Source organism: Carettochelys insculpta, chromosome 9, assembly GCF_033958435.1.
Source record: "Carettochelys insculpta isolate YL-2023 chromosome 9, ASM3395843v1, whole genome shotgun sequence".
In the NCBI taxonomy this organism is placed as follows: domain Eukaryota; kingdom Metazoa; phylum Chordata; order Testudines; family Carettochelyidae; genus Carettochelys; species Carettochelys insculpta.
The window spans coordinates 91,307-112,217 of NC_134145.1; the positions used below are offsets into that span (position 1 = coordinate 91,307).

General features: G+C 49.4%; 1 protein-coding gene across 1 annotated transcript in view; it reads right to left on the minus strand.

Annotated features, from left to right (window-relative positions):
- PIF1 (PIF1 5'-to-3' DNA helicase) overlaps nt 1-20,911 on the minus strand; it is a 118,251-nt gene that overhangs the window by 65,199 nt on the left and 32,141 nt on the right. Inside the window, exons 3-7 of the mRNA XM_075002974.1 lie at nt 20,769-20,894; nt 20,469-20,622; nt 7,308-7,422; nt 7,125-7,231; nt 5,430-5,569 (exon numbers count right to left, since the gene is read on the minus strand). Coding sequence (XP_074859075.1) covers nt 5,430-5,569; nt 7,125-7,231; nt 7,308-7,422; nt 20,469-20,622; nt 20,769-20,894 — 642 coding nt within the window. The remainder of the gene's footprint in view (nt 1-5,429; nt 5,570-7,124; nt 7,232-7,307; nt 7,423-20,468; nt 20,623-20,768; nt 20,895-20,911) is intronic.

Below are 20,911 nucleotides of genomic sequence, written 5' to 3' on the forward strand. Positions count from 1 at the left end.
CTTGTGTGATGGTAGTGATGGCGCAGCCCTGGATCTGTATGTCAAACTTGTGGCCTTTAGCCCCGCCCCGAGGACGCCCGGCTCTGTTGTGAGCGTCGCCTGGGAGTTCTGTACTGCTGGTGCTGTTGATGTCGCCCTTGCTCGTAACCCCTGTGATACTGGGGGCGCTGTTGCTGGTACTGGTACCGCCTTTGCTGAGGGTAGTACCTTTTCTTTGTGTATGGAGGGGTGTAAATCCCCAGGGTCCTGAGTGTGGCTCTTGAATCTTTACTGGAATGAAGGACCGAGTCAGTTGATTCAGCAAACAGCTTCTGCGAGTCAAAGGGAAGGTCAACTATCTTCGCCTGCAGATCCCTCGGTATACCCGAGTTCTGGAGCCAGGACTCCCTTCTCATCACCACTGCGGTTGCTGTGGAACGTGCTGCTGTGTCCGCAACGTCCAAAGCAATCTGAACTCCCGTCCTCGCAGCCGCGTAGCCTTCTTGCACTATGGCCTTGAGGACTGGCTTTTTGTCCTCTGGAAGCGAGTCCATGAGGGAGGTTAACCTGTAATAGTTGTCCAAATTATGGTTCGCTAAGTGCGCTGCGTAATTTGCCATTCGCAACGTTAAAGTGGAGGAGGAGTAGACCTTTCTGCCGAACAGCTCTAGCTTCTTGGCATCTTTGTCTGTTCCCCCTGTTTTAAATTGAGATGTTTTTGATCTTTGTTGCGAGGACTCCACCACCAGGGAGTTTGGCTGTGGGTGGCTAAACAGGAACTCCATGCCCTTCGCCGGCACAAAGTATTTCTTATCCGCTCTCTTTTGGACAGGCGGAATAGTTGCAGGGGTCTGCCATATCTTAGTGGCGGACTCTAAGATCGCTTCATCAAGCGGTATTGCTACTCTGGAGGAGGCCGGAGGTCTCAAATTTTTGAGGAGCTTATGGTGTTTCTCTTGCACCTCTGCTGTCTGGATGCCTTGCGGGAAGGCCACCCTCTTAAACAGCTCCTGAAACTGTTTGAGATCGTCCGTAGGAGGGACGTCCCCCAGGGCCGTAGCCTCGTCCGGGGAGGAGAGCGAGGAACCGCTGGGGTACGTCTCTCTGGACCCTTCCGGTTCCTGCTGGTGATGGTACACCCTCTCACTAGAGGTTTGCGAGGGAAAATCTCGGGGTTCCATGACCAGTCCCCCCCTGAGATGCTTGAGTCTCTGTCCCCGGTCGCAATTGCCCTTGGGGGTACGAGATAGTTTGGGGGGATCTTTCCCTAGTAGATTGCCGATGGTGTGTATGCCCCGCGTGGTAGGGGCGACCATGGCAGTATAGGCGCTGTTCTTGGGAAGGTGACCTAGACCACCCCCTTGGTGCGTACCCTCTACGTCTGGGGGAGGGAGATCGTCGAGACATGGGAGAGAGTGATTTCGCATAATAGTCCAGCGGTTCGAACCCCAGGAAGGGTGAAGGTGGTGCCAGCCATGGTGAGGCTGGTTGTAAAAATGGAGAAGGGGGCTCCGGGTAGGCTAGGGGGGACCCCTGCCTTCTGGTTGGAGTCTGCAACATGAGCGGAGGGCTGTGAGAAAGCAGCTCCACAGCCCTGTCCGGAGAGGGGCTGCAATGCCTCCTCTTGTGTGCAGCCTTCCCCCTCCCTGGAGGAGGTAACTCCGCCCCCTGACGCGCGGGGGATCCCGGCCCCGTCGGCACCGTGCTAGGCACGCTCGAAGGCGGTGCCGCACGTGCGGTGTCCTTCTGCGCCTGCAGGCTACGTGCCTGCGCGCTCTGCACCGCCGGTTCCCTGGGGGTTGGTGCCACTGCCTGCGGTGCCGCCGGTACCGGCGCTTGTTTAGCTGCCGCCCTGCCTGCGGTGCGGGGCGGCTGGCTGATTATCGGAGGCTGAGCTGCTTCCACGTGGCTCTCTGTGCTGCCGTCGATCAGCTGTTGCTGCGGCTGGGGGCTGCTTGCTCCTCCCGTCCCGCTCACTGTTGCTGCCGGCAGGGATCGGGCTGGAGAGACTTTCCTCCGTTTTTGCGCTGATGGAGTGAGGGAGGCAGCTTTCCTTTTAAGGGCCCCGGAGGGTCCCTCCTGCTGCGGCCGCTCCGGCACGTCTGGCTGGAGGGCCTTATCAAGAAGCAGCATTTTAATCCGCATCTCCCTGTCTCTCCGTGCTCTGGTTGTTAATTTAGCACAGAAGGCGCATTTCTGTGCCACATGGGACTCCCCCAGGCACCTTATGCATAGACTGTGCCCATCGGATGCTGGCATCGCATCTCGGCAGGACTCACATTTTTTAAAGTCTGAAGAGGACATTGTTGGTGAGTCTTTGAGTTTTTAAGCGGGTACTTAGCACCTTCTTTGTGCTGTTTTCCCCGTCCGATGGCCTGCCGCAGCAGGAGGGCTGACGGCCATAGCTCCTGGCCTCCGGCGCTTGTTACTGGGACTGGACTGAAGCTGTCCCGCTCGTAGTTTGTTTGTTGTTGTTTGTTTTTGTTTTGTTTTTTTTTTTGCAAAATAACAACCGGCTAACTCGTAGTAGCCTAAGTACCTGAAAAACTTTTAAAGAAAACAGATAAAGTCGTTGAATACGCTATTTGGCCTTAGCCTAGTCGGATTCCGTCTGCAGCCGACGGCGGTTAAGAGGAACTGGCGGGGACCGGATCGCGCACATGGCCAGGAGCGCGCAAGGGAGCGGTGCGCGCCGGCGCATGCGCGGTCCGGCAGAAACTGCTTGGAAGATCCGATCTGCGGCGCCGGGCAAGCCCGTCACCTATTGTGGAGCACCCACGGGGACACTCGAAGAAGAAGTATCCCTTGCCATTAATGTACTCTGAGGCTTTGTGGTCCCATGCCAGGATGGGGATGTGAGTTCCATCTATGGCCCCACCATCCTGTACATTTCCCAAAGTCACTGTTCTTTTGCAGAAGAAGGTTAACAATTGCCTTGGCTACCTGGATGACAAAGTCCCCATTGTAGATTTGCCCACTGACCAGGAGCTGTCTGATAGTGCAAACTTCCACAGAGCAATTACCACACACTTCTCAACTGCAAAAGCAGGTCTTGGTCTGTTATCACGGCACTTCAAGGTGGGAGACAGCAATTCACAAAGGTCCATGAAAGTGGCCTTATGCATGCAGAAATTTTGCAGCCACTGCTGATTGTCCCATGCCTGCAAAACGATGCAGTCCCACCAGTATGAGCTGGTTCTGCAGGTCTGGAATCAGCACTCCATGGTGTACAATGATTCCAGTGCTGTCAACAACTCCGTGTTCCTCCTCTCCCAATCCCCCTGCCTCAATCTATTCATTTTTCCTGGGCATTAAATTCAGAATACACTGCATAACAGTGTGAGAAGTCATCACAATACACTGCAACAAACATTGAAGCATCTCCAGATCCATGTTATCACTTGTAATGGCTTGTGTCAGTCAATGTAAAAATGGCATGAAAATTCCCTTGGCCATTTCTTATCAGCAGGAAGCGAGGGAAATGCATTTTGGGATGATCACATCAGACACCCAGAACCACTCACAGTGACTTTTTTCTCCAGGAGACACTGGCACAGAATTCCAAAATTCAATGAGGATGCAGGGACTGTAGAATAGATGCCTACAATGCACTGCTGCCACAGTCAAACTTAAGCAATCTAATGGGGACATACTAAGTCAACTTTGTGAGCAGATGTAGACACTCAACTTTGACTTCATAAAATCTAGTATTAAAAAGTTGACTTGAATAACTTCGAATTTATTTCCAAGTGTAAGAAAGCAACAGCAAGGGCTGTAGCACTGCATTTCCAAGTACTGTCACTGGGGGCAAGAAAGAACTTAAGGAGAATCCACCAGTGTCCTATATAGCACAGCATATGAATGCCCCTCTGCCTCTGGTCCCCTGCAGATATTGCTGAGAGAAAAGCTTTCAGCACCAGTGCCTGTGGCTAGCACAGACAGTTGCATTGAACGGATATGGAGTAAGCACTTGAAAAACTAGCCATATGTAAGTCCTATCAAAGGGAGGTAAGGGGTTAATCTAAGCTTTCTTCACTGAAGCCCCACCCGGGAAGACTGCTGGAAACATTTAAGAAACCAAGGTTAAAGAGGGGGAGAGAAATACTGCACTTTGAATAGGTGTCTGGCATACAAAAAAAGCCCAAAATGTATCCTACCATTTAAATCTCTCTTTTGTAGTTAAATTTATTGTTGTTTTCTCTAAAATGAGTATGTGAAATTCATAGCTACCAGGGAGCAAAAACAGCTGTGCATATCTTCCTCCACACAGAGAGGGGGGTGAATTTCATGAGCTTGCATTATATAGCTCTCTCTGCAGTGCAAGACAATACATCTTTGGATTTGGTCCCTAGACACTTGTACATGTGAATGCTGGGCAGCTCCCTAGCCGAGTCTTCCCAAGCAGAACTGATTTCAGTGTCTGTGTTTCTGCAGCTATGTGCATCCCTACTTTTGTGCGTGCATGTGCTGGAGAAGGCTTGAGGGCATGGGACAGTAGGACAAGTGAAGGACAGGCAGACATAGGCCCTGAAGAAGGTATTGGATGGGAGGGGAGACTAGGAATAGCACAAATTATTGATATGAGGAGGCAGGTCTAGTCTACAGTTTGACAAGTACATAACCCGATAACATTTTTTAGGCATAGTTTATGCAAATATCACATAGTGCAGTGCCCCCAGAGTCCTGAGATTTGGCTTCTGGCACATAGCGTTTGCCTCAAAGGCTCATTGTCACCCTCTACACAGCCTCTTTCCCTTGGCTGGAGGCAAAGATCACAGCCTAGTGAGCTGCCCTCACCAACTGGCTAGTTCACAGTTTGGGATGAAAAACTCTTCTGTTGTCCTGGTTTCCCCTCTCAGGAGAAAGGTTGGGAGGAACCTGGGCCAGGCTTCTACTCCAGGGTTCCATCCCAGGTATCCTAAGGCAGCAGTGACAGACAGGGTTTCCCCTGCTCCAAGTCTGGCAGCTTCTTCCATGGGCCACTTCCCAAAACACTCCCTCCCAGTACCTTTCCTCTCCTCTACCATATTCTGGCTTACTCACAATACTCAGCTCTCACATGGTACACCACTTCAGTCTCAGGCCTTAGGCTCCTGCCCTCCCAGCAGGGAGACCTTTCAAACAAACCCCCAACAGGCTTTAATTGGTTACAGGTGCACTGCTTAAGAACTTGCCAGAAATAGTAGGCTAATTGTGTGGCACTAGGATCACCCCAACTTACTCAGGGAAGGGGAAACTGTTACCCAGAGCCCAGCATATCTGCCTTCCATTAGTATGGCAGCCAGCTGGTCAAAGGAGGTTTGACCCTACAATAATCCCATGATGCCAGCTGGAAGAGGTTGTGATTAGAGCAGTTTGAGCACCACAATGCCAACTCTCTATTGCCCATCATCTATGGTGTCCACTCCTTCTACTGAAATGAACAGCTCTTTTTCCCCCAATGAGTTCACCTGGTAACTGTTGCAATCGCCTCTCATTTGTTAGTTCAACATCATCCTTGTGGGTGCAGAGACGAGTTGCAAGGATCCCATCTCTCTCAACTCTGTTAGTAGCTGTTTGCATTAGCTGCCTGGTGACATCTTCTGTGCACCTGGTGGAGAATGGTAGATGGTAAATAGGTAACATAACAAGAAACAAAGGTTGAGAAATTTTCAAAAAGGAAATCTCAAGCCAAAAACAGTGACATCTATAGTACATCCTAGGCAAACCCCAGAGAGCAGCTGTTACAACTGGAATAGGAGTACAGTAGCCCCTCGAGTTATACAAGGGTTGTGTTCCCAAGCAGCCTCACATAAGTCAAATTTTGTATAAGTCAGCGTGGGGAGGCTTTTTTCCCTGGTGGAAGCAGCAGGAGCACCTGAAGCTCCTTTTAAAAAGTAAGTCCTGATGTTGGGGTGGCAGCTGGGGAGAGTTAAGCCCAGGGTGGGTTAGGGCTGCAGGGGAGGTATGGGTGGAGGGTGGAGTTCAGCTGGAGCTGCGAGTGAGGGTTCGGGGGTAAGCGGGAGCCGCACGTGGGGGGGTTGAACCAGAGCAGAGAGGCTGAGCCAGAACCACACACAGGGGTGGTGAGTTGAGCCATGGGGGGTTGTGAGCTGGAGCCACACAGGGGTGGTGGTGGTGAGCTGGGCCACAGGGGGTTGAGTCAGGGCTGGGGGGAGTGGTATTTTGAGTTGTGCTTAACTGTCATTAATGCAAGTTAAGCACAACTCAAAAATCGCACATTTTGAGGGTTTACTGTAATTGCAGCTTGTTTATACAAGTCCTGCTCACCCCCACCTCTGCCCCTCCCCCTCATGACCTTATATCAAGATTTGTGAGGTCTCCCATCACTGCATTAAAGGAGCTTCTCTGGGAGAAGTTCTAGTGGAGCACAAATATAAACAGGCCATGGTGTTGTTTCAGACCAATGCTGACTGCTAGATCTACTCTAATGCTCCTATCAAGCTCCTAGCAACCCTGATGTAGCTGTAAGAGATGGCAACAAACAACATTCTCAGAGTCCCCATTGTTTCTGTAGATAGAGACTAACTCGGCTACCCCTCTGAGACTTAACAGTGTCACTGAAAGTATTCACATGGGGATTTCACAAGATACTACTGCTATGATTTATTCACAAGGTGGGTGCACGTGAAAAGCTCATTCTGGCCCCCACCATCCAATCCTTCAAGGCCTGTGCTAGCCCCCTGTTACAACAACTCATTACCAAGACAACCTTACACAGAGACAGGAAAGGACACTTCCAGGTGTAGGGTTAATTTCCAAGGTATTGAATATCAAGTTTCATTTGTTGATTTTATACCAGCATTGCCATGTTGTTTATATGTTCCCTGACCATTAGATCCATCAGCGATCAGCACAGTGGCCAAAGGAACACAAAGGAGGAGAGACTACAAACAGTCACAGTGAAGGCAGCCTCCACAACTGGGCAAGAAACAACTAGTATTATGATCTATTGTTAGTTAGAGAAGGAGTTAAGAAGCTGTGGGCCTTGGCAGTGGTTAATGCAAAGCTGTGTCCAGACCCATAGCAGCCATCTACCCAGCTAGAATACCTTTAGAAATGCGGGAGAGGTAGCCAAGTGATAGCCCTTGCATGAAACCATCCATGATAAGTGTGTATGTGAGGGGGAAGAGGTTCCTCCTCACCTGCCCAGGCGGATTGCACACAAGAGTGAGATGAAGCTCTTATCAGTCTGTCTCTGCACTTCTGTCAGCTCCATGTTCACCTGGATGCATTTCCTCCAGCTCTTTGCCTGTGAGTAAGTTATTTATTCATTAGAAGACAGACACAAACAAAGTCTGAAGTTGTGGGTAGGGACGGCTTGACACCTGAAAGCAGAACTTGGTTTCCTCATTGCCTTTGCTGACTGGTGGAAGTTGTAAGAAGTCCCCACAAATGATCAGTTGTATTCCTCCAAATGGGTCATCCCGTTTCCTGACAGCTCTGTAAGGGAAGTGATAATTTAGTATCATTAAATGACCTTGGCACAAAAAGTAGGAGTGTTTTCATGAAATTTGTTGATGACAAAAAGTTGGGAGTCCTCATCAATACAGAAGAGGATCAGAATATTAGACATCGGGTAATCATGAGGTCTGAAGCAACAGAAGCGGCACAAAATATAATAATGCAAAGTCCTGCACTTTGGGACTAAAAAAAATTACTACAACTGGGGGCTGCTTATCAGCTGGAAAGGACTTTGGAAGATAGAAATATAAGTTTTAAAACAGAGGTAAAACAAAGGCTCACAGGCAATATGACTCTCCTCTATAAATATTCTGGGGTGAGGTAAACGCTGGGGCCAAACAAGAACACAAGAGAAAATACAGTGTTGACATAAGAACAAACAGGTATAAATTGGCTATGAATTAATATCAGCCAGAAGAGGAAATCACTCACCTTGTGCTGTAACAATGGTTCTTTAAGATGTGTGTCCCCATGGATGCTCTACTCTGGGTGTTGATCTGTCCTTGCGCCGGTGCTCAGCAATTCTTATATAGTTGTGGTTTCCCACACCATGCATGTGCAGTAGTGCATCTTTGTGCTCTCTGGCATGCACACAGCACAAGCTCCTCCATTCCTTCTCTACCTAACAATTAGAGCAGGATGCTCCAAAGCAGGGGAAGGAGGGAGGGAAGTGAAGCACCCAAGGGGGTACACATCTCAAAAGTTACTGCTTTGTTACCCATTGTTACTGCACAAGGAGAGTAACTTCCTCTTCTTCTTCGAGTAGTGTCCCCAAGGGAGCCCCACTCTGGGTGACTTTAAAGCAGTAGTTGCAGAAGGGAGGTGGGTATGTAGCTCAGTAACTACCACGGTAGACAACACTGTTTGTCCCACTTGACTGGAGGAAGCGACGGAAGACAAAAGAGCAAAATGTATAGCAAACGTATCACTGAAAGACCACATGGCTGCCTTGCAAATGTCCATCAGAGGCACATTTTTGAGAAAGGCAGTAGTAGAGGACTCTGCCCGGGTTGAGTGGGCAGTGACAGCTCCTTGGAGCTCCCTGCAGTGGATTGTGTAATAAGTGTGAATACAGAAGGAAATCCATTTGGAGATCCATTTAGTGGAAACAGGAGAGCCCTTAGATCGCTCTGCAAAAGACAAAAAGTCTCAGAGACTTGCACCAAGGCTTTGTATGGTCAATGCAAAGCATTGTTATAGGCTGGGGACCAAATGGCTAAGCAGCAGTACAGTAGAAAGGGACCTAGGGGTTATGGTGAATGAAAGGCTAGAGATGAGTAAACATTGTGCTCTTTTAGCCAAGAAGGCTAACAGCATACTAGGGTGCATTAGGAGGAGCATTTCGAGCAGATCTAGAGAAGTGGTTGTTCCCCTTTATTTGGCACTGGTGAGGCCACATCTGGAATACTGTGTCCAGTTTTGGGCCCCCCAGTATAAAAAGGATGTGGATGTGCTGGAGCAGGTTCAACAGAGGTCAACAGAAATGATTAAGGGGCTGGAGCACATGACCTATGAGGAGCGGCTGAGGGATCTGAGCTTGTTTAGTTTACAGAAGAGAAGACTGAGGGGTGATTTAATAGCAGCCTTCAACTTCCTGAAGGGGAGCTCTAAAGAGGAGGGTGAGAAACTGTTCTCAGGGGTGTCAGATAGCAGAACAAGGAGCAATGATCTGAAGTTGCAGAGGGAGAGGTGTAGGTTGGATATTCACAAAAACTACTTCCCCAGGAGGGTGGTGGAGCACTGGAATGAGTTGCCAAGAGAGGTGGTAGATTCTCCATCCCTAGAGGCTTTTAAGTCCCAGCTTGACAAGGTCCTGGCTGTGATGACTTAGTTGGGGTTGATCGTGCTTGAAGCAGGGGGCTGGACTAGATGACCCACTGAGGTCCCTTCCAGATCTGATTCTATGAATACAGAAGGCCAAGGTGCAGCGGACATCCAGGGTGTGCCATGCTGTGTGCATAGGGTCAGAGTGAAGCTCTGGGAAAAATGTCGGTAAGTGGATAAGTTCACTGTTGTAGAATGGAGAAGACACTTTCAGGAGAAAGCTGGGATGAGGTCGAAGGGTGACTTTATCTTTAGTAAAGACAATGTTGGTGGGGGGGAGGGGGCTCGGCCATAAGGGCGGCAAGTTCCCCAGAGCTCCTGGCTGACGTGATGGCCACTAGAAATGAGACCTTCCTATACAGGTGCAGACAGGAACATGTTGCCAGGGGTTTGAAAGTCAGTTTTGTGAGGCAATGAAGTACATGGTTAAAGTCCCAAACAGGGACCAGGGAGCAAACTGGCAGAAAAGCGTTTTGGAGGCCCATAAGAAAACATTTGATAATGGGATGGGTGAGGAACAAGTATCCATCATCTGCTGGAACGCTGCCAGTGCTGTGTTGTGCACGCAGGCTGTGCTAAGGCTTAGGACTGACTCACGTAGGTGAAGTAGGTAGTCCAGGCGGACAGAAAGGGGCACAGCTTGAGGAGGCATGGAATGATGAGCATCCATCCAATGAGAAAACAGCCGCTACTTGTAGAGGTAGGATTTGTGCATTGATTCGTGTCTGCTGTTGACAAGAACTTTCTTTGCCTCCATGGAGCACAGACTTTCAGCATTTTGGAGCCATGAAGGAACCATGCAGGAAGGTATAGCTTGAGAGGGTCAGGATGGAGACAGTGCAGCCAAAGTCCTGAGACAGAAGGATGTGCAAGGAGGGAAGGGATAAGAAACCACTACTGACGTCTGAAAGAGGTAAGGTATCAAGTTTGTCTGGACTATGCTCTGGCTACCAGGATGAGGCGGGCCCAGTCTTTCCTGACCATGACTAATAGTTTCTGATTAGGGAAGGTAAAGGAATGCGTAAAGGAGGGGCGCGTCCCATTTGAAGGCAAAGGCATCCCTTAGACTGAGAATGCTTCCCAAGGCCTGCCCCAGAACAGTATTCGTGACATTTCCTGTTGAGGCGGATTGTGAACAGGTCCACGTAGGGCTGGCCCCAGAGGCAAAACACTTGGTTGAGGAACTCTGTTGATTTTCTACTCATGATGGTCACTCAACAATCAACTGAGGGCATCCACCGTCACATTCAGTACACCAGGGAGGTAGATGGCAACGGAGGTGACCTGATAATGAATGCTTCAGGTCCACAGCTTTAAGGCTTCTGCATTCCGGTACAGGGACAGGGACCAGACTCCACTTTGGCAGTTGATGTAATACATGCAAGCGGTATTGTCAGTAAGAATGTTGACCAACCTGTGGTCCAGGAACCATTGGAAATGTTTGCATGTGCAACAAACTGCCCAAAGCTCCAGAAAGTTGATATGGAGTGTCCATTCACTGAATGACCTTTCGCCTTGCACCATGCAGGAGCCCAGATAGGCCCCTGAGCCCAAAAGAGAGGTATATAGTATTGGTAATGAATAGTGGCTGTTCATGAAAAGGCACACTGGCGAGGGCATTACCTATGCAAGTCCACCGCTGGAGTGACACAAGGACACATGGTGGAATAGCCATAGACTTGGACAGAGTGTCCCTGGCTGGGGTGTAACGAGAGGCCAGCCATGCTTGAAAAGAGAGCATGTGGTGCCTGGCCAGCTTGATCACATGGGTGGTAGCAGCCATAGGCCCCAGCAGCGGAAGGCAGGTGTGAACTGTGACCCTGGATGAGAAATGTGCCACCTCAATCAAGTCGCACAAGAAGCAGAATTGTTGAACAGGCAGTGCCTTAGCAGTGACAATGTTTACGTGTGCTCCTATAAACTCCAGAGACTGTGTGGATTACAGCGTGAACTTGTTGTAATTTACGTGGAAGCCGAGATTGAGCAAAAGTTCCATATGGGCATGCACCATATGTTGTGTTTTGGTGAATGACAGGCCCTTGAGGAGGCAGTCATACAGGTAGGGGATGATGATGACCCCTGTTGACACAAGTATGCAGCTACCACTGCCAGAGTCTTGGAGAACACCCTGGGCATGGTGGAGACCTTGAAAATGAGAACATGATACTGGTAATGGTGGGGTCCAACCGTGAAGTGGAGGAAAAGTCTGTGTGCTGGATGGATGGTGATACGAAAATAGGCATCTTGTAGGTCGAGCGCTGTGAGCCAATCGTTTTTGTCCAAGGCTGGGATAACGGTAGCGAGAGTTGCCATCCTGAAACATTGGTGAAGGACATATTTGTTGAGCCTCCTTAGAAACAGGATTGGTCTCCATTCCCCATTTTTCCTCTGAGTGAGAAAGTAAGTGGAGTATAACCTCCTGCCCTGAAATGCCATGGGAACCAGTTGGATGGCTCCAAGCAGGGGAGATTCTGAACCTCCTGCTTGAAAAAATGTTTGTGATAAGGGTCCCTGAAGAGGGACAGAATAGCAGGGTGGGCGTGGAGCGTGGAAGTGAAAGGGATGGAATACCCCTGGGACACCAGTTCCAGGATCCACTTGTCCGTGGTGATGGCCTGCCAGCTATGTAAAAAAGGGAGGAGGTGATGATGGAAAGGTTGGTTTGCAAATGCATTGGTCTGAGCCAAACGATCTTCCAGACTCTTGACCATGCTTTCAAAATTGTTGCTTTTGTGGCTGCAGGTGCAACACCAAGGACTGTTGGTGTTGCTGCCTTCCAGAGCATCATCATTGAGGTCGGTGCCCTTGGCGCTGCTCAAAGCGGGCATGTTGCTGATGCTGCTAGGAGTGCTCTCTTGGTCACCGATAAGAAGAGAAGCACGCCCGTTTGACCAGAGAGGAATACATGCCAACTGTCTGCAGCATGGTTCTGGAGTCCTTCATAGAGTGGAGGACATAGGTAGTTTTCTCAGCAAAGAGATGTCTATTAAAAAGGGAAAGTCCTCCACTTTCTGTTGCAACTCTTCGGGGACTCCTGAGGAATGGAGCCAGGACATGTGATGTATGATCACAGTGGATGCCATGACCTGAGCCGCTGTGTCTGTGATGTCCATCATGGACTGCTCTGCCATACCAGCAATGGTGTGCCCCTCACAAATGACACTGACAAGGGCCTGGCGTTGGTGTTCTGGCAGCACCAGAACCAAATCCTGGAGTTTGAAGTAGATTGGATAGTCGTAGTTGGCTAGCACAGCTGCATAGTTAGCTGTGCATAGGAAGAGCGTACCTTTACACCCTATTATGTCCTACTTTTTGCTGGCTTTGTACTTGTGGGTAGAACAGAAAGACTTCGTTTTACTGTGAACTGCTTCCACCACCCTAAGAGTTAGGGTGTGGGTGTGTAAATAAAATCTCCGCATCTTTGGAGGCAACAAAGTACTTTTTGTCCACCCTTTTGTTTGTGGCAGAGATGGAGGCTGGTGTTTGCCATTGGATGCTGGTAGAGTACATTATGGCTTCACCCATGGGGAGTACCGCCCTGGATGAAGCAGGAGATTGCAGTGCATTCAGGAGCCTATGCTGTTTAACTGACACCTTGTATAAGTCTTTGTCTTGGGCCTGGGCCAACCTATAAAAGAGGTCCTGGTGTCATCTTTGGGAGGGGGATGACACTGACAGCACAGCCTCATCAGGTGAGGATGAGGACGGGTGGAGTGATGAGTCCCGTCCCCCTTTCGATAGGGAGTGCTCGGTACCAGAGTGCTGAGATGGTTGATATGGTGGCAAGGTGGATGGACATGGCAATAGAGGATGGTCCCCTGACATCTTGGACAGTGCTGACTGGGTGTAAGAATGGGAAGACTGTGCCTGTCATGAAGACCACTCCCCTGCCTGGTGGTGGTGAGAGTAGTGGTGTGTTAACCACGGAGAAGATGGAAGAGGGTATGCCATAGCAGGCAGAATGCCCTGTCATGCAGTGTGTTGGGCTTGAGTGCTGGAAGGAGAAGGTGCTAGGGCAGTCAGAGCCATCTCTTCCCAGAGTAAGGGGTTGGTCATTTGATCCTCTTGATGAACCTCAGTGCTAAGACAGGAGCAGCAAGGCTGTTGGTGCCATGGGAGAGCTGCTTTGTCCGACAAGCTGCTGTCTCTTTTCTTGGACCCTGCAGAGTGCCCTGGTGCAGGCAGCTCCGATGGCACATCGGTCCAGCACTGTTTCAGTGCTGTCAAGGACTCCACATGGGAGTGAGGTGGAGCTGCAGATTTAGTTCTCCATGGTGCCCAGGTTTGCGTCTCATACAGGTGGCGCAGTGACTTTGAGTGGTGTTGCCTATGGTTGGAGTCCAGTGCTGAGGGCGGGGTCACAGTAACTGATGACCATTTCTACCCAGATGTCAGTGTGGTGAGAACCAGAGGAGCCAACAGTGCCAATGGCATCAGGAGTGCTGAATGCTTGTGGCTCAGCTCAGAAAATGCCCTCTTAGGTGGCGCTGTCATGGACTGTGCTGGTGAATTCATCACAGATTTTCTCACTGGCACAGCCTGTGATGACTGCTTTGGAGGCCCGGAACGTGCTGGGGATACATCTGGAGCAGGAGAGGTGCTAGCTGAGTCACAGGGAGGCTTAGAGTCTACATGTTTGGGCTTTGGCACTGAGTGCTTAGCAGGTGGTTGCTCAGGGGCTGCCGGCTAGAGAGACGTCTCATACAAGTAGGTTTTAAGTTTATTGGCTCGATCTTTTCGAGCCCTCGCAGTGAAGCTGGAACAGTGCACACAGGACTGAGTCTGATGATCCTCACCCAGGAACTTAATACAGGAAGCATGGCCATCGGAAACCAGCATAGCTTTCCTGCAAGTCTCAAACCACTTGAAGCCAGGCGAGCCTGGTATGGTGGTGATGCAGCAACGAAAGCTTAAACTAAACTATATATATTATATATTTTTAAACAGTGAAGTGGACTTGGAAAACAACTTGGAGAATGGGAAACTATATAAAAACACTAACTATCTAACTTCTGTTCTGCAAAGAGGATGAAGATCTGTCTACAGCTGAGGATGGTAAAGAAGGAACTAAGGATCCCGCGCTGCACATGTGCCAAATAGCACAAGGAGGGTGCTCCTGCACATGCATGGCACAGGAAATCACAGCTATACAAGATTCTTTGCATGCTGGCCCAAGGACACACTGACACCCAGAGGGACACTACTCGAAGAAGAAATTTGATTTTTAACCACCTGGGAGGCGAGAACAACCATTAGCTGGAGGCCCTGGTTCTCTTTAATCACCCTGATATCTGTTGGGAGACCAATACAACAGTAAACAGATAATCCAGGAAATTTTTGGAGAATGTTGGGGATATCTTCCTGGTTTAAGTGCTGAAGAAACTGACCAGGGGCCATCTGCAGCTTGATCTGCTACTCACAAATAGGAAGGAACTAGTAGAAGTAGATGTGGGTGGCAAGCTGGGCTGCTGTAAGAGTAAGTTATTCACTTTGTGCAGCAATGTTGGTTCTTTGAGATCTGTATCCCCACGGGTGCTCCACTTGGAGTTTCACTCGTGGTGTCAGTGTGTCCTTGCACTGGGGATCAGAGATTCTTCATTAGCTGTAGTTTCCTGTGGCACGCATGCATTGTAGTGCCTCCTCGTACTCTCTGGCACACGTGCAAGACCCCTCCATTCCGTGTCTATCCATGCTAATAGAGCAGTGGGCTCCAATGCAGTGGAAGGAGGGAGGGTAGTGGAGCACCCACAGGGGGATACATCCCAAAGAACTTTCATTAATGTGAGTAACTTCCTCTTTGAGTAGTGTCCCCATTGGTGCTCCACTCTGGGTGACTATAAAGCAGTAGTCATTCCTTACAGGTGGGTTTGCAGCCCAGTGATAATTACAGTCACAGAATCATAGAACAATAGAGCTGGAAGAGACCTAAAAAAGCCATCAAGTGCAGCTCCCTGCCCTAGGCAGGACCAAACCCATCAGATCAGCCCAGCCAGGGCTTTGTCGAGGCGAGACTTTAACACCTTCAAGGATGGAGACTCCACTACTTCCCTGGGTAGACAATTCCAATGCTCCACCACTCTCCTAGTGAAAAAGTTTTTCCTAATGTTCAATCTGGACCTTCCCAACTGCTACTTCAGACCATTGTTCCATGTTCTGCCATCAGTGACTACTGTGAACAGCCTCTCTCCAGCCTCTTCATAACCTTCCTTCAGTAAGTTGAAGGCTGTTATCAAGTCCCCCCTCAGTCTTCTCCTCTGCAGACTAAACAAACCCAATTCCCTCAACCTTTCTTCATAGGTCATATGCTCCGGCCACCTAATTATTTTGGTCACCCTCCTCTGTACTTTCTCCAGTGTGTCCACATCCTTCCTATAATTGAGGGCTCAGAACTTGAGACAGTACTCCAGATGCGGCCTCACCAAAGCCGAATAAAGAGGAACAACCCCTTCTCTGGATCTACTGGCAATGCTCCTCTTGATGCAACCTAATATGCCATTAGCCTTCTTGGCTACTACGGCACACTGTTGACTCATGTCCAGCTTCTCATCCACTACAACTACCAGGTCCTTTCCTGCAAAACTACTACCGAGCCAGTTGGACCCCAGTCTGTAACAATGGTTGGGATTCTTCCCGCCCAGGTGCAGGACTCTGCACTTATCCTTATTGAACCTCATCAGATTTCTTGTGGCCCAGTCTTCTAATTTGTCTAAGTCACTCTGGACCCTATCCCTACCCTCCAGAGTATCTACCTCTCCCCCTAGCTTAGTGTCATCTGCAAACTTGCTGAGGGTGCAATCCAACCCCTCATCCAGGCCATTGATAAATATGTTGAACAGAACAGGACCCAGAACCAAACCTTGGGGCACTCCACTAGAAACTGACCACCATCCTGAGATCAAGCCGTTGATCACTACACGCTGGTTCTGACCTTCTGGCCAGCTTTCTATCCATCTTACCGTCCATTTATCCAATCCACATTCCTTTAACTTGCTGACAAGAATATTGTGGGAGACCATATCAAAAGTTTTGCTAAAGTCAAGATAAATTACATCCATTGATTTTCCCCTATCCACACAGCCAGTTATCTCATCGTAGAAACTAATCAGGTTGGTCTGGCATGACTTGCCCTTCATGAATACAGGCTGACTATTCCTGATCACTTTCCCCTCCTCCAAGTGCCTCAAAATGACTTCCTTGAGGAGCCCCTCCATGATTTTTCCAGGTACTGATGTAAGACTGACCAGCCTATAGTTCCTTGGATCATCGTTCTTCCCTTTTTTTAAAGATGGGCACTACATTTTCCTTTTTCCAATCATCTGGGATCTCTCCTGATCTCCACAACTTTTCAAAGATAATGGCCAAGGGCTCGTCCAAGACATATGCCAACTCCCTCAGAACCCTTGTATGAATTAGGTCCAGGCCCATGGATTTATGTACGATTAGCTTTTTTAGATAGTAGTGGACAGAAATACCTGTCTCACTTGCATTGAGAAAGTGATTGAAGAGGAAAGAGCATAATGTTGTGTGACGGCGTTGCTGGAAGACCATGAGACCACCCTGCAGGTGTCCTTAAGAGGCATGTTTTTGAGGAAGACAGTGGTAGAGGACACAGCCCTGGTGGAATGGGCAGTAATGGTGTGCAGCACATCTCTATGGTGAAGAGAGTAACAGGTGTGTATGCAGGTGAAGATCCACTTGAAGATCCACTGAGATGAAACTCAGTGGCCCCTGGACCATTCAGCAAAGGAAAGAAAGAGTGTAAACGACCCTGGCCTGTGGCAGCACCCCCTCTGGGCGCCATGGGCCAACACAGCTCGCCCTCCGGGTAACTGGCTGGCCCAGGGCTTTGTCCCCTTTAAGGGCTGGCTGGCGGTCAGCGAGCAGCTGGAGAGTCCTGCCCGCAGTCCAGGGCGGGGCAGCAGTCACACCGGCTGTTTGGAAGCCCAGCCCTTGGCTCAGGGCAGGGCAGTGGTCCAACAGACAGTTGAGCCCAAGCCCTCTGCTTGGGGAGGGGCAGCAGTTCCACCAACAGTTTGGGCACCCAGCCCTTGCTTCAGGGCAGGGCTGCAGGTAAGTGCGCAGTTCGGGGGCCCAGCCCTCAGTTCAGGGTGAGGCCAAACTCAAATGCACAGTTTGAAAGCCCAGCCCTCAGTTCAGGGCGGGGCAGCAGTCAAGCAGCGGCTTGGCGGCCCAGCCCTCAGTTTGGGGAGGCGGAGCAGTAAGACACACAGTTTGGGAAGCCCAGCCTTTAGTTCAGGGCAGGGCGGTAGTCACAATGCTTTCCCCTACCCAGGGTTGGCTTTAGAGAGGCAAGGGGTGACCCCGCCAGGGAGGGGGTAGGAGGTCACAGGCCCTCCCACTCCACTGCGACCTGGCCCGGGGCCCTATGGATTGCTCACACATGAGCTTGGCAGTGGGGATTCAGACCGCAAAACACTGCAATTGGCTCAGGGGGAGCATCCTATCTCTTCCTACCTCTAACTCCATAGGCGCGGTGTCCCAGTCGGCCTGATCAGCCGGTCTTGTCTGGGTAGTCTGCCCTCGGGTGGCACCAGCCAGTCGGACATCTTGATGTTGTTGGGGTAGTCTGGCAGTGGCAGGACTGTGGGCTCTAGGCAGTCAGAGGCCTCTGCACTGTGGGCGTCTGGTAGAACTCCGGGATCTTGTGCTTCTGGGGCCCCTGGGTAACTAGTCCCAGGCACTCTCTCATCCTGGCTGGGCATTGGGGGAGGGGGCCTTCCACCGGCATGAAGACCCTGTAGGTCCAGGAAGTCCAGGTGGTATCCCCGTGGCATCCTTATCTGTGGCAGCCCAGGCTGGTCTGGGCAGCTGGGGGTGGGTAGCTCTTGCCGACAGGCTGGGCAGCAGTGGGTTCCCTGCCCCTGGCGCCCAGAAGCCTGGTCAGCAGCCTCCTCCCGGCATGGCGCCCTAGAATTTAATGGGCCTTGAGCCCTGCCCCTGGCCCTTCTGGCTCTAGGCCCCGCACTCTGAGGGACGGGGCACAGGTGTTCTGGCTCAGGGCCCGCCCACCAGGGTCTCTGAGTCTTGGGGAGGCCACGGCAACTCGCTACAAAGAGCCAAGAAGATTTATGCCAAGGCCTTATGTGACTTATGTGCCATGGTGCATACACAGGATCAGAGTGCAGCTTCAAGAAGAATGCAGGTAAAGTGATAGATTTGTTGATATGGAAAGGGGAGGGAATCTTAGGGAGAAACTTGGGATGAGGTTGGAGTGTGACCTTATCCTTGGTAAATACCACGTAAGAAGTTTCAGCCATTAGTGCGGCAAGCTCCCCACTCCTCCTGGCTGACGTGATGGGGACGAGGAATGATATCTTTATTGACAGGTAAAGCCAAGGACGCATCACCAGAGGTTCAAAAGGTGGCCTCATGAGGCAGCTGAGGTACATGTTTGAGGTCCCAGATAGGACAGACAGACAGGAAAGTGTTCTGAAGGCTTGTCAGGAATCTTTTACCAGTAGGATTCACGAGGAAAGAAATGCCATCCTCTGTGCAGTGAAATGCTGCCAGAGCTGCAGCGTGCACTCTGAGAGCTAGACCCAACTCCCACAGGTGCATCAAATAGTCAAGAGGACAGGAAGGGGTGTGGTGTGAGGAGGCAGACCATGCCCAGCCACTGGAAGAATCTCATCCATTTGTACAGATAAGACTTGCGAGTGGATTCCTGTCTATTGTTAACCAAAACTTATCTCACCCTATCAGAACACTGCTTATTAAGTACTGTAAATAAACTACAACCCCTAAAAGCGTGAGGACTGAGGAGAAAGAACTGCTAAGCCTTGCAAAGGAAGACAAAGGTGCTCCAACCAACCACCACTTCTGGTGAGAAGGAACTAAGAGGAAGTAGGGACAGTGGCATCTAAGGCTATGTCTAAATGGCGCCGCAAATTGCGTAGCTTATTTTGAGTACTTTTCGAAATAGGCTCTTGTCACATGCCAAAATAAAGCCCTATTTTGAGGCATCCCTGTACTGCTCATGCACTGAGGAGTACAGGAATGCTGGAATAGTGCACCCATTATCTTGAAAAGGCAAGGCCTTTGTTTTGAGGCAAAGGCCACATAACATAGATGCAGACAGCCATTTCAGGATGCCACCATGTCCCAGAATAGCTCCTGCTGTCTAGACATATCCTAATATACCAAAGAATGAGCACAACACTAAAAAGGGCAACACAGTCAGTCAATCAGTGCAGATACTACCAAGGCAAAAAAAATCTGACCACCGCACACATAGGCACATGCACACATAGAATGGAATCTACCTGAGCAAGCACTCGAAGAACAATCAGCATTCCATTTTTGAAATGTTTTGGGGATGACCTATGTGTGGAGATGGAGGAATTCAGGAAGGGAGCAGCCATTTCAGATTTCATTCTGACAAAAAAGGAGTTTGTGAATCTGAATATTAATGGCAATTTGAGTGAATGTAATCATCACAGATTTTCGTGAAGGGAGTCAACAATGTGATGCAGTTGTGAAAAAGGCCAATTTAGTTCTTGGTGTACTTATGGAAATGTTGTATATAACATGGGAAAGCAACTTTTCCTGCTCTACTTGGCACTGTTCAGGCCTCTGTTGCAGTCATGTGTCCAGTTTGGGGTATCATATTTTAAGAAAGAGGGGAAAATAACTGGAGAGAGTCCAGAGGAGAGCAACAAAAATAATAAAAAAAGGTTTAAAAACCCTCACCTATGAGGAAAGTTTAAAAAAATCTGGGTACATTTAGTTTTAAAAAATAAAGACTGAGGATAGAACTGATAATAGTCTTCAAATGTGACAAAGGGCTGTCAAAGAGGACTGCATTCAATTGTTCTCCATGTCCATTGTAGATAGGGCAAGAATTAATCAGCTTAATCCACAGCACAAAAGTTTAGGTTAGGTATAATTAAGCACTAAACTAGGCTTGCAAGGAAGGTTGTGGAATTGTCTTCATTTTAAGAACTGGTAAGACAAAAACCAAAACCTGGCAGGTATTTGTCTATGTAGTCATGCTTCAGGGCTGGGGACTAGATTAAATGACATTTGAAGGTATTTCCAGCCCTGCATTACTATGATTCTATAATCTCAGCTACCCTAGTTATTTGCAAGCTTTACCTCTCAGCACGGTCATAGGAGGTAGGGGGAGGTAACTCTACCAAAGTGAGCCAGGGAACATTATGTCTTTATACATGACCACTCACCTGGCTACCGCCTCTAGCTTATCAAAAAACTTGGCATCCACCATTGAAATCTCATCAATAATTAAGTGTTGGCAGCTCAACCAATGCTGACGTACTCCAGTTCTTTGAGCCAACTCAATGCACTGATCTAGTGGAGCTTTCCCAGAACCAATACCTAATGAAAAAAAAAAACAAAAAAAACCATGGAGATAGTATTATCTTTATGAGAATGCCAAGAGTTCCCAGGTCCTTTCCACTCTTACCTTCCCTACATCACAGCAAGACAGGAAAGGTTCTCAAGCAGAAAGTTAGCCTCCTTACCTGCAAAGGCATGCAGTGTGGTGCCACCAATATGACAAGCTGCTACTCCTGTACTAGCTGTAGCATAGGTGCTCTTTGGGGGGAGTGAACCAACAATCTTTTTCAGCAGATACGACTTTCCAGTCCCTTTTAGAAGAGTAGAG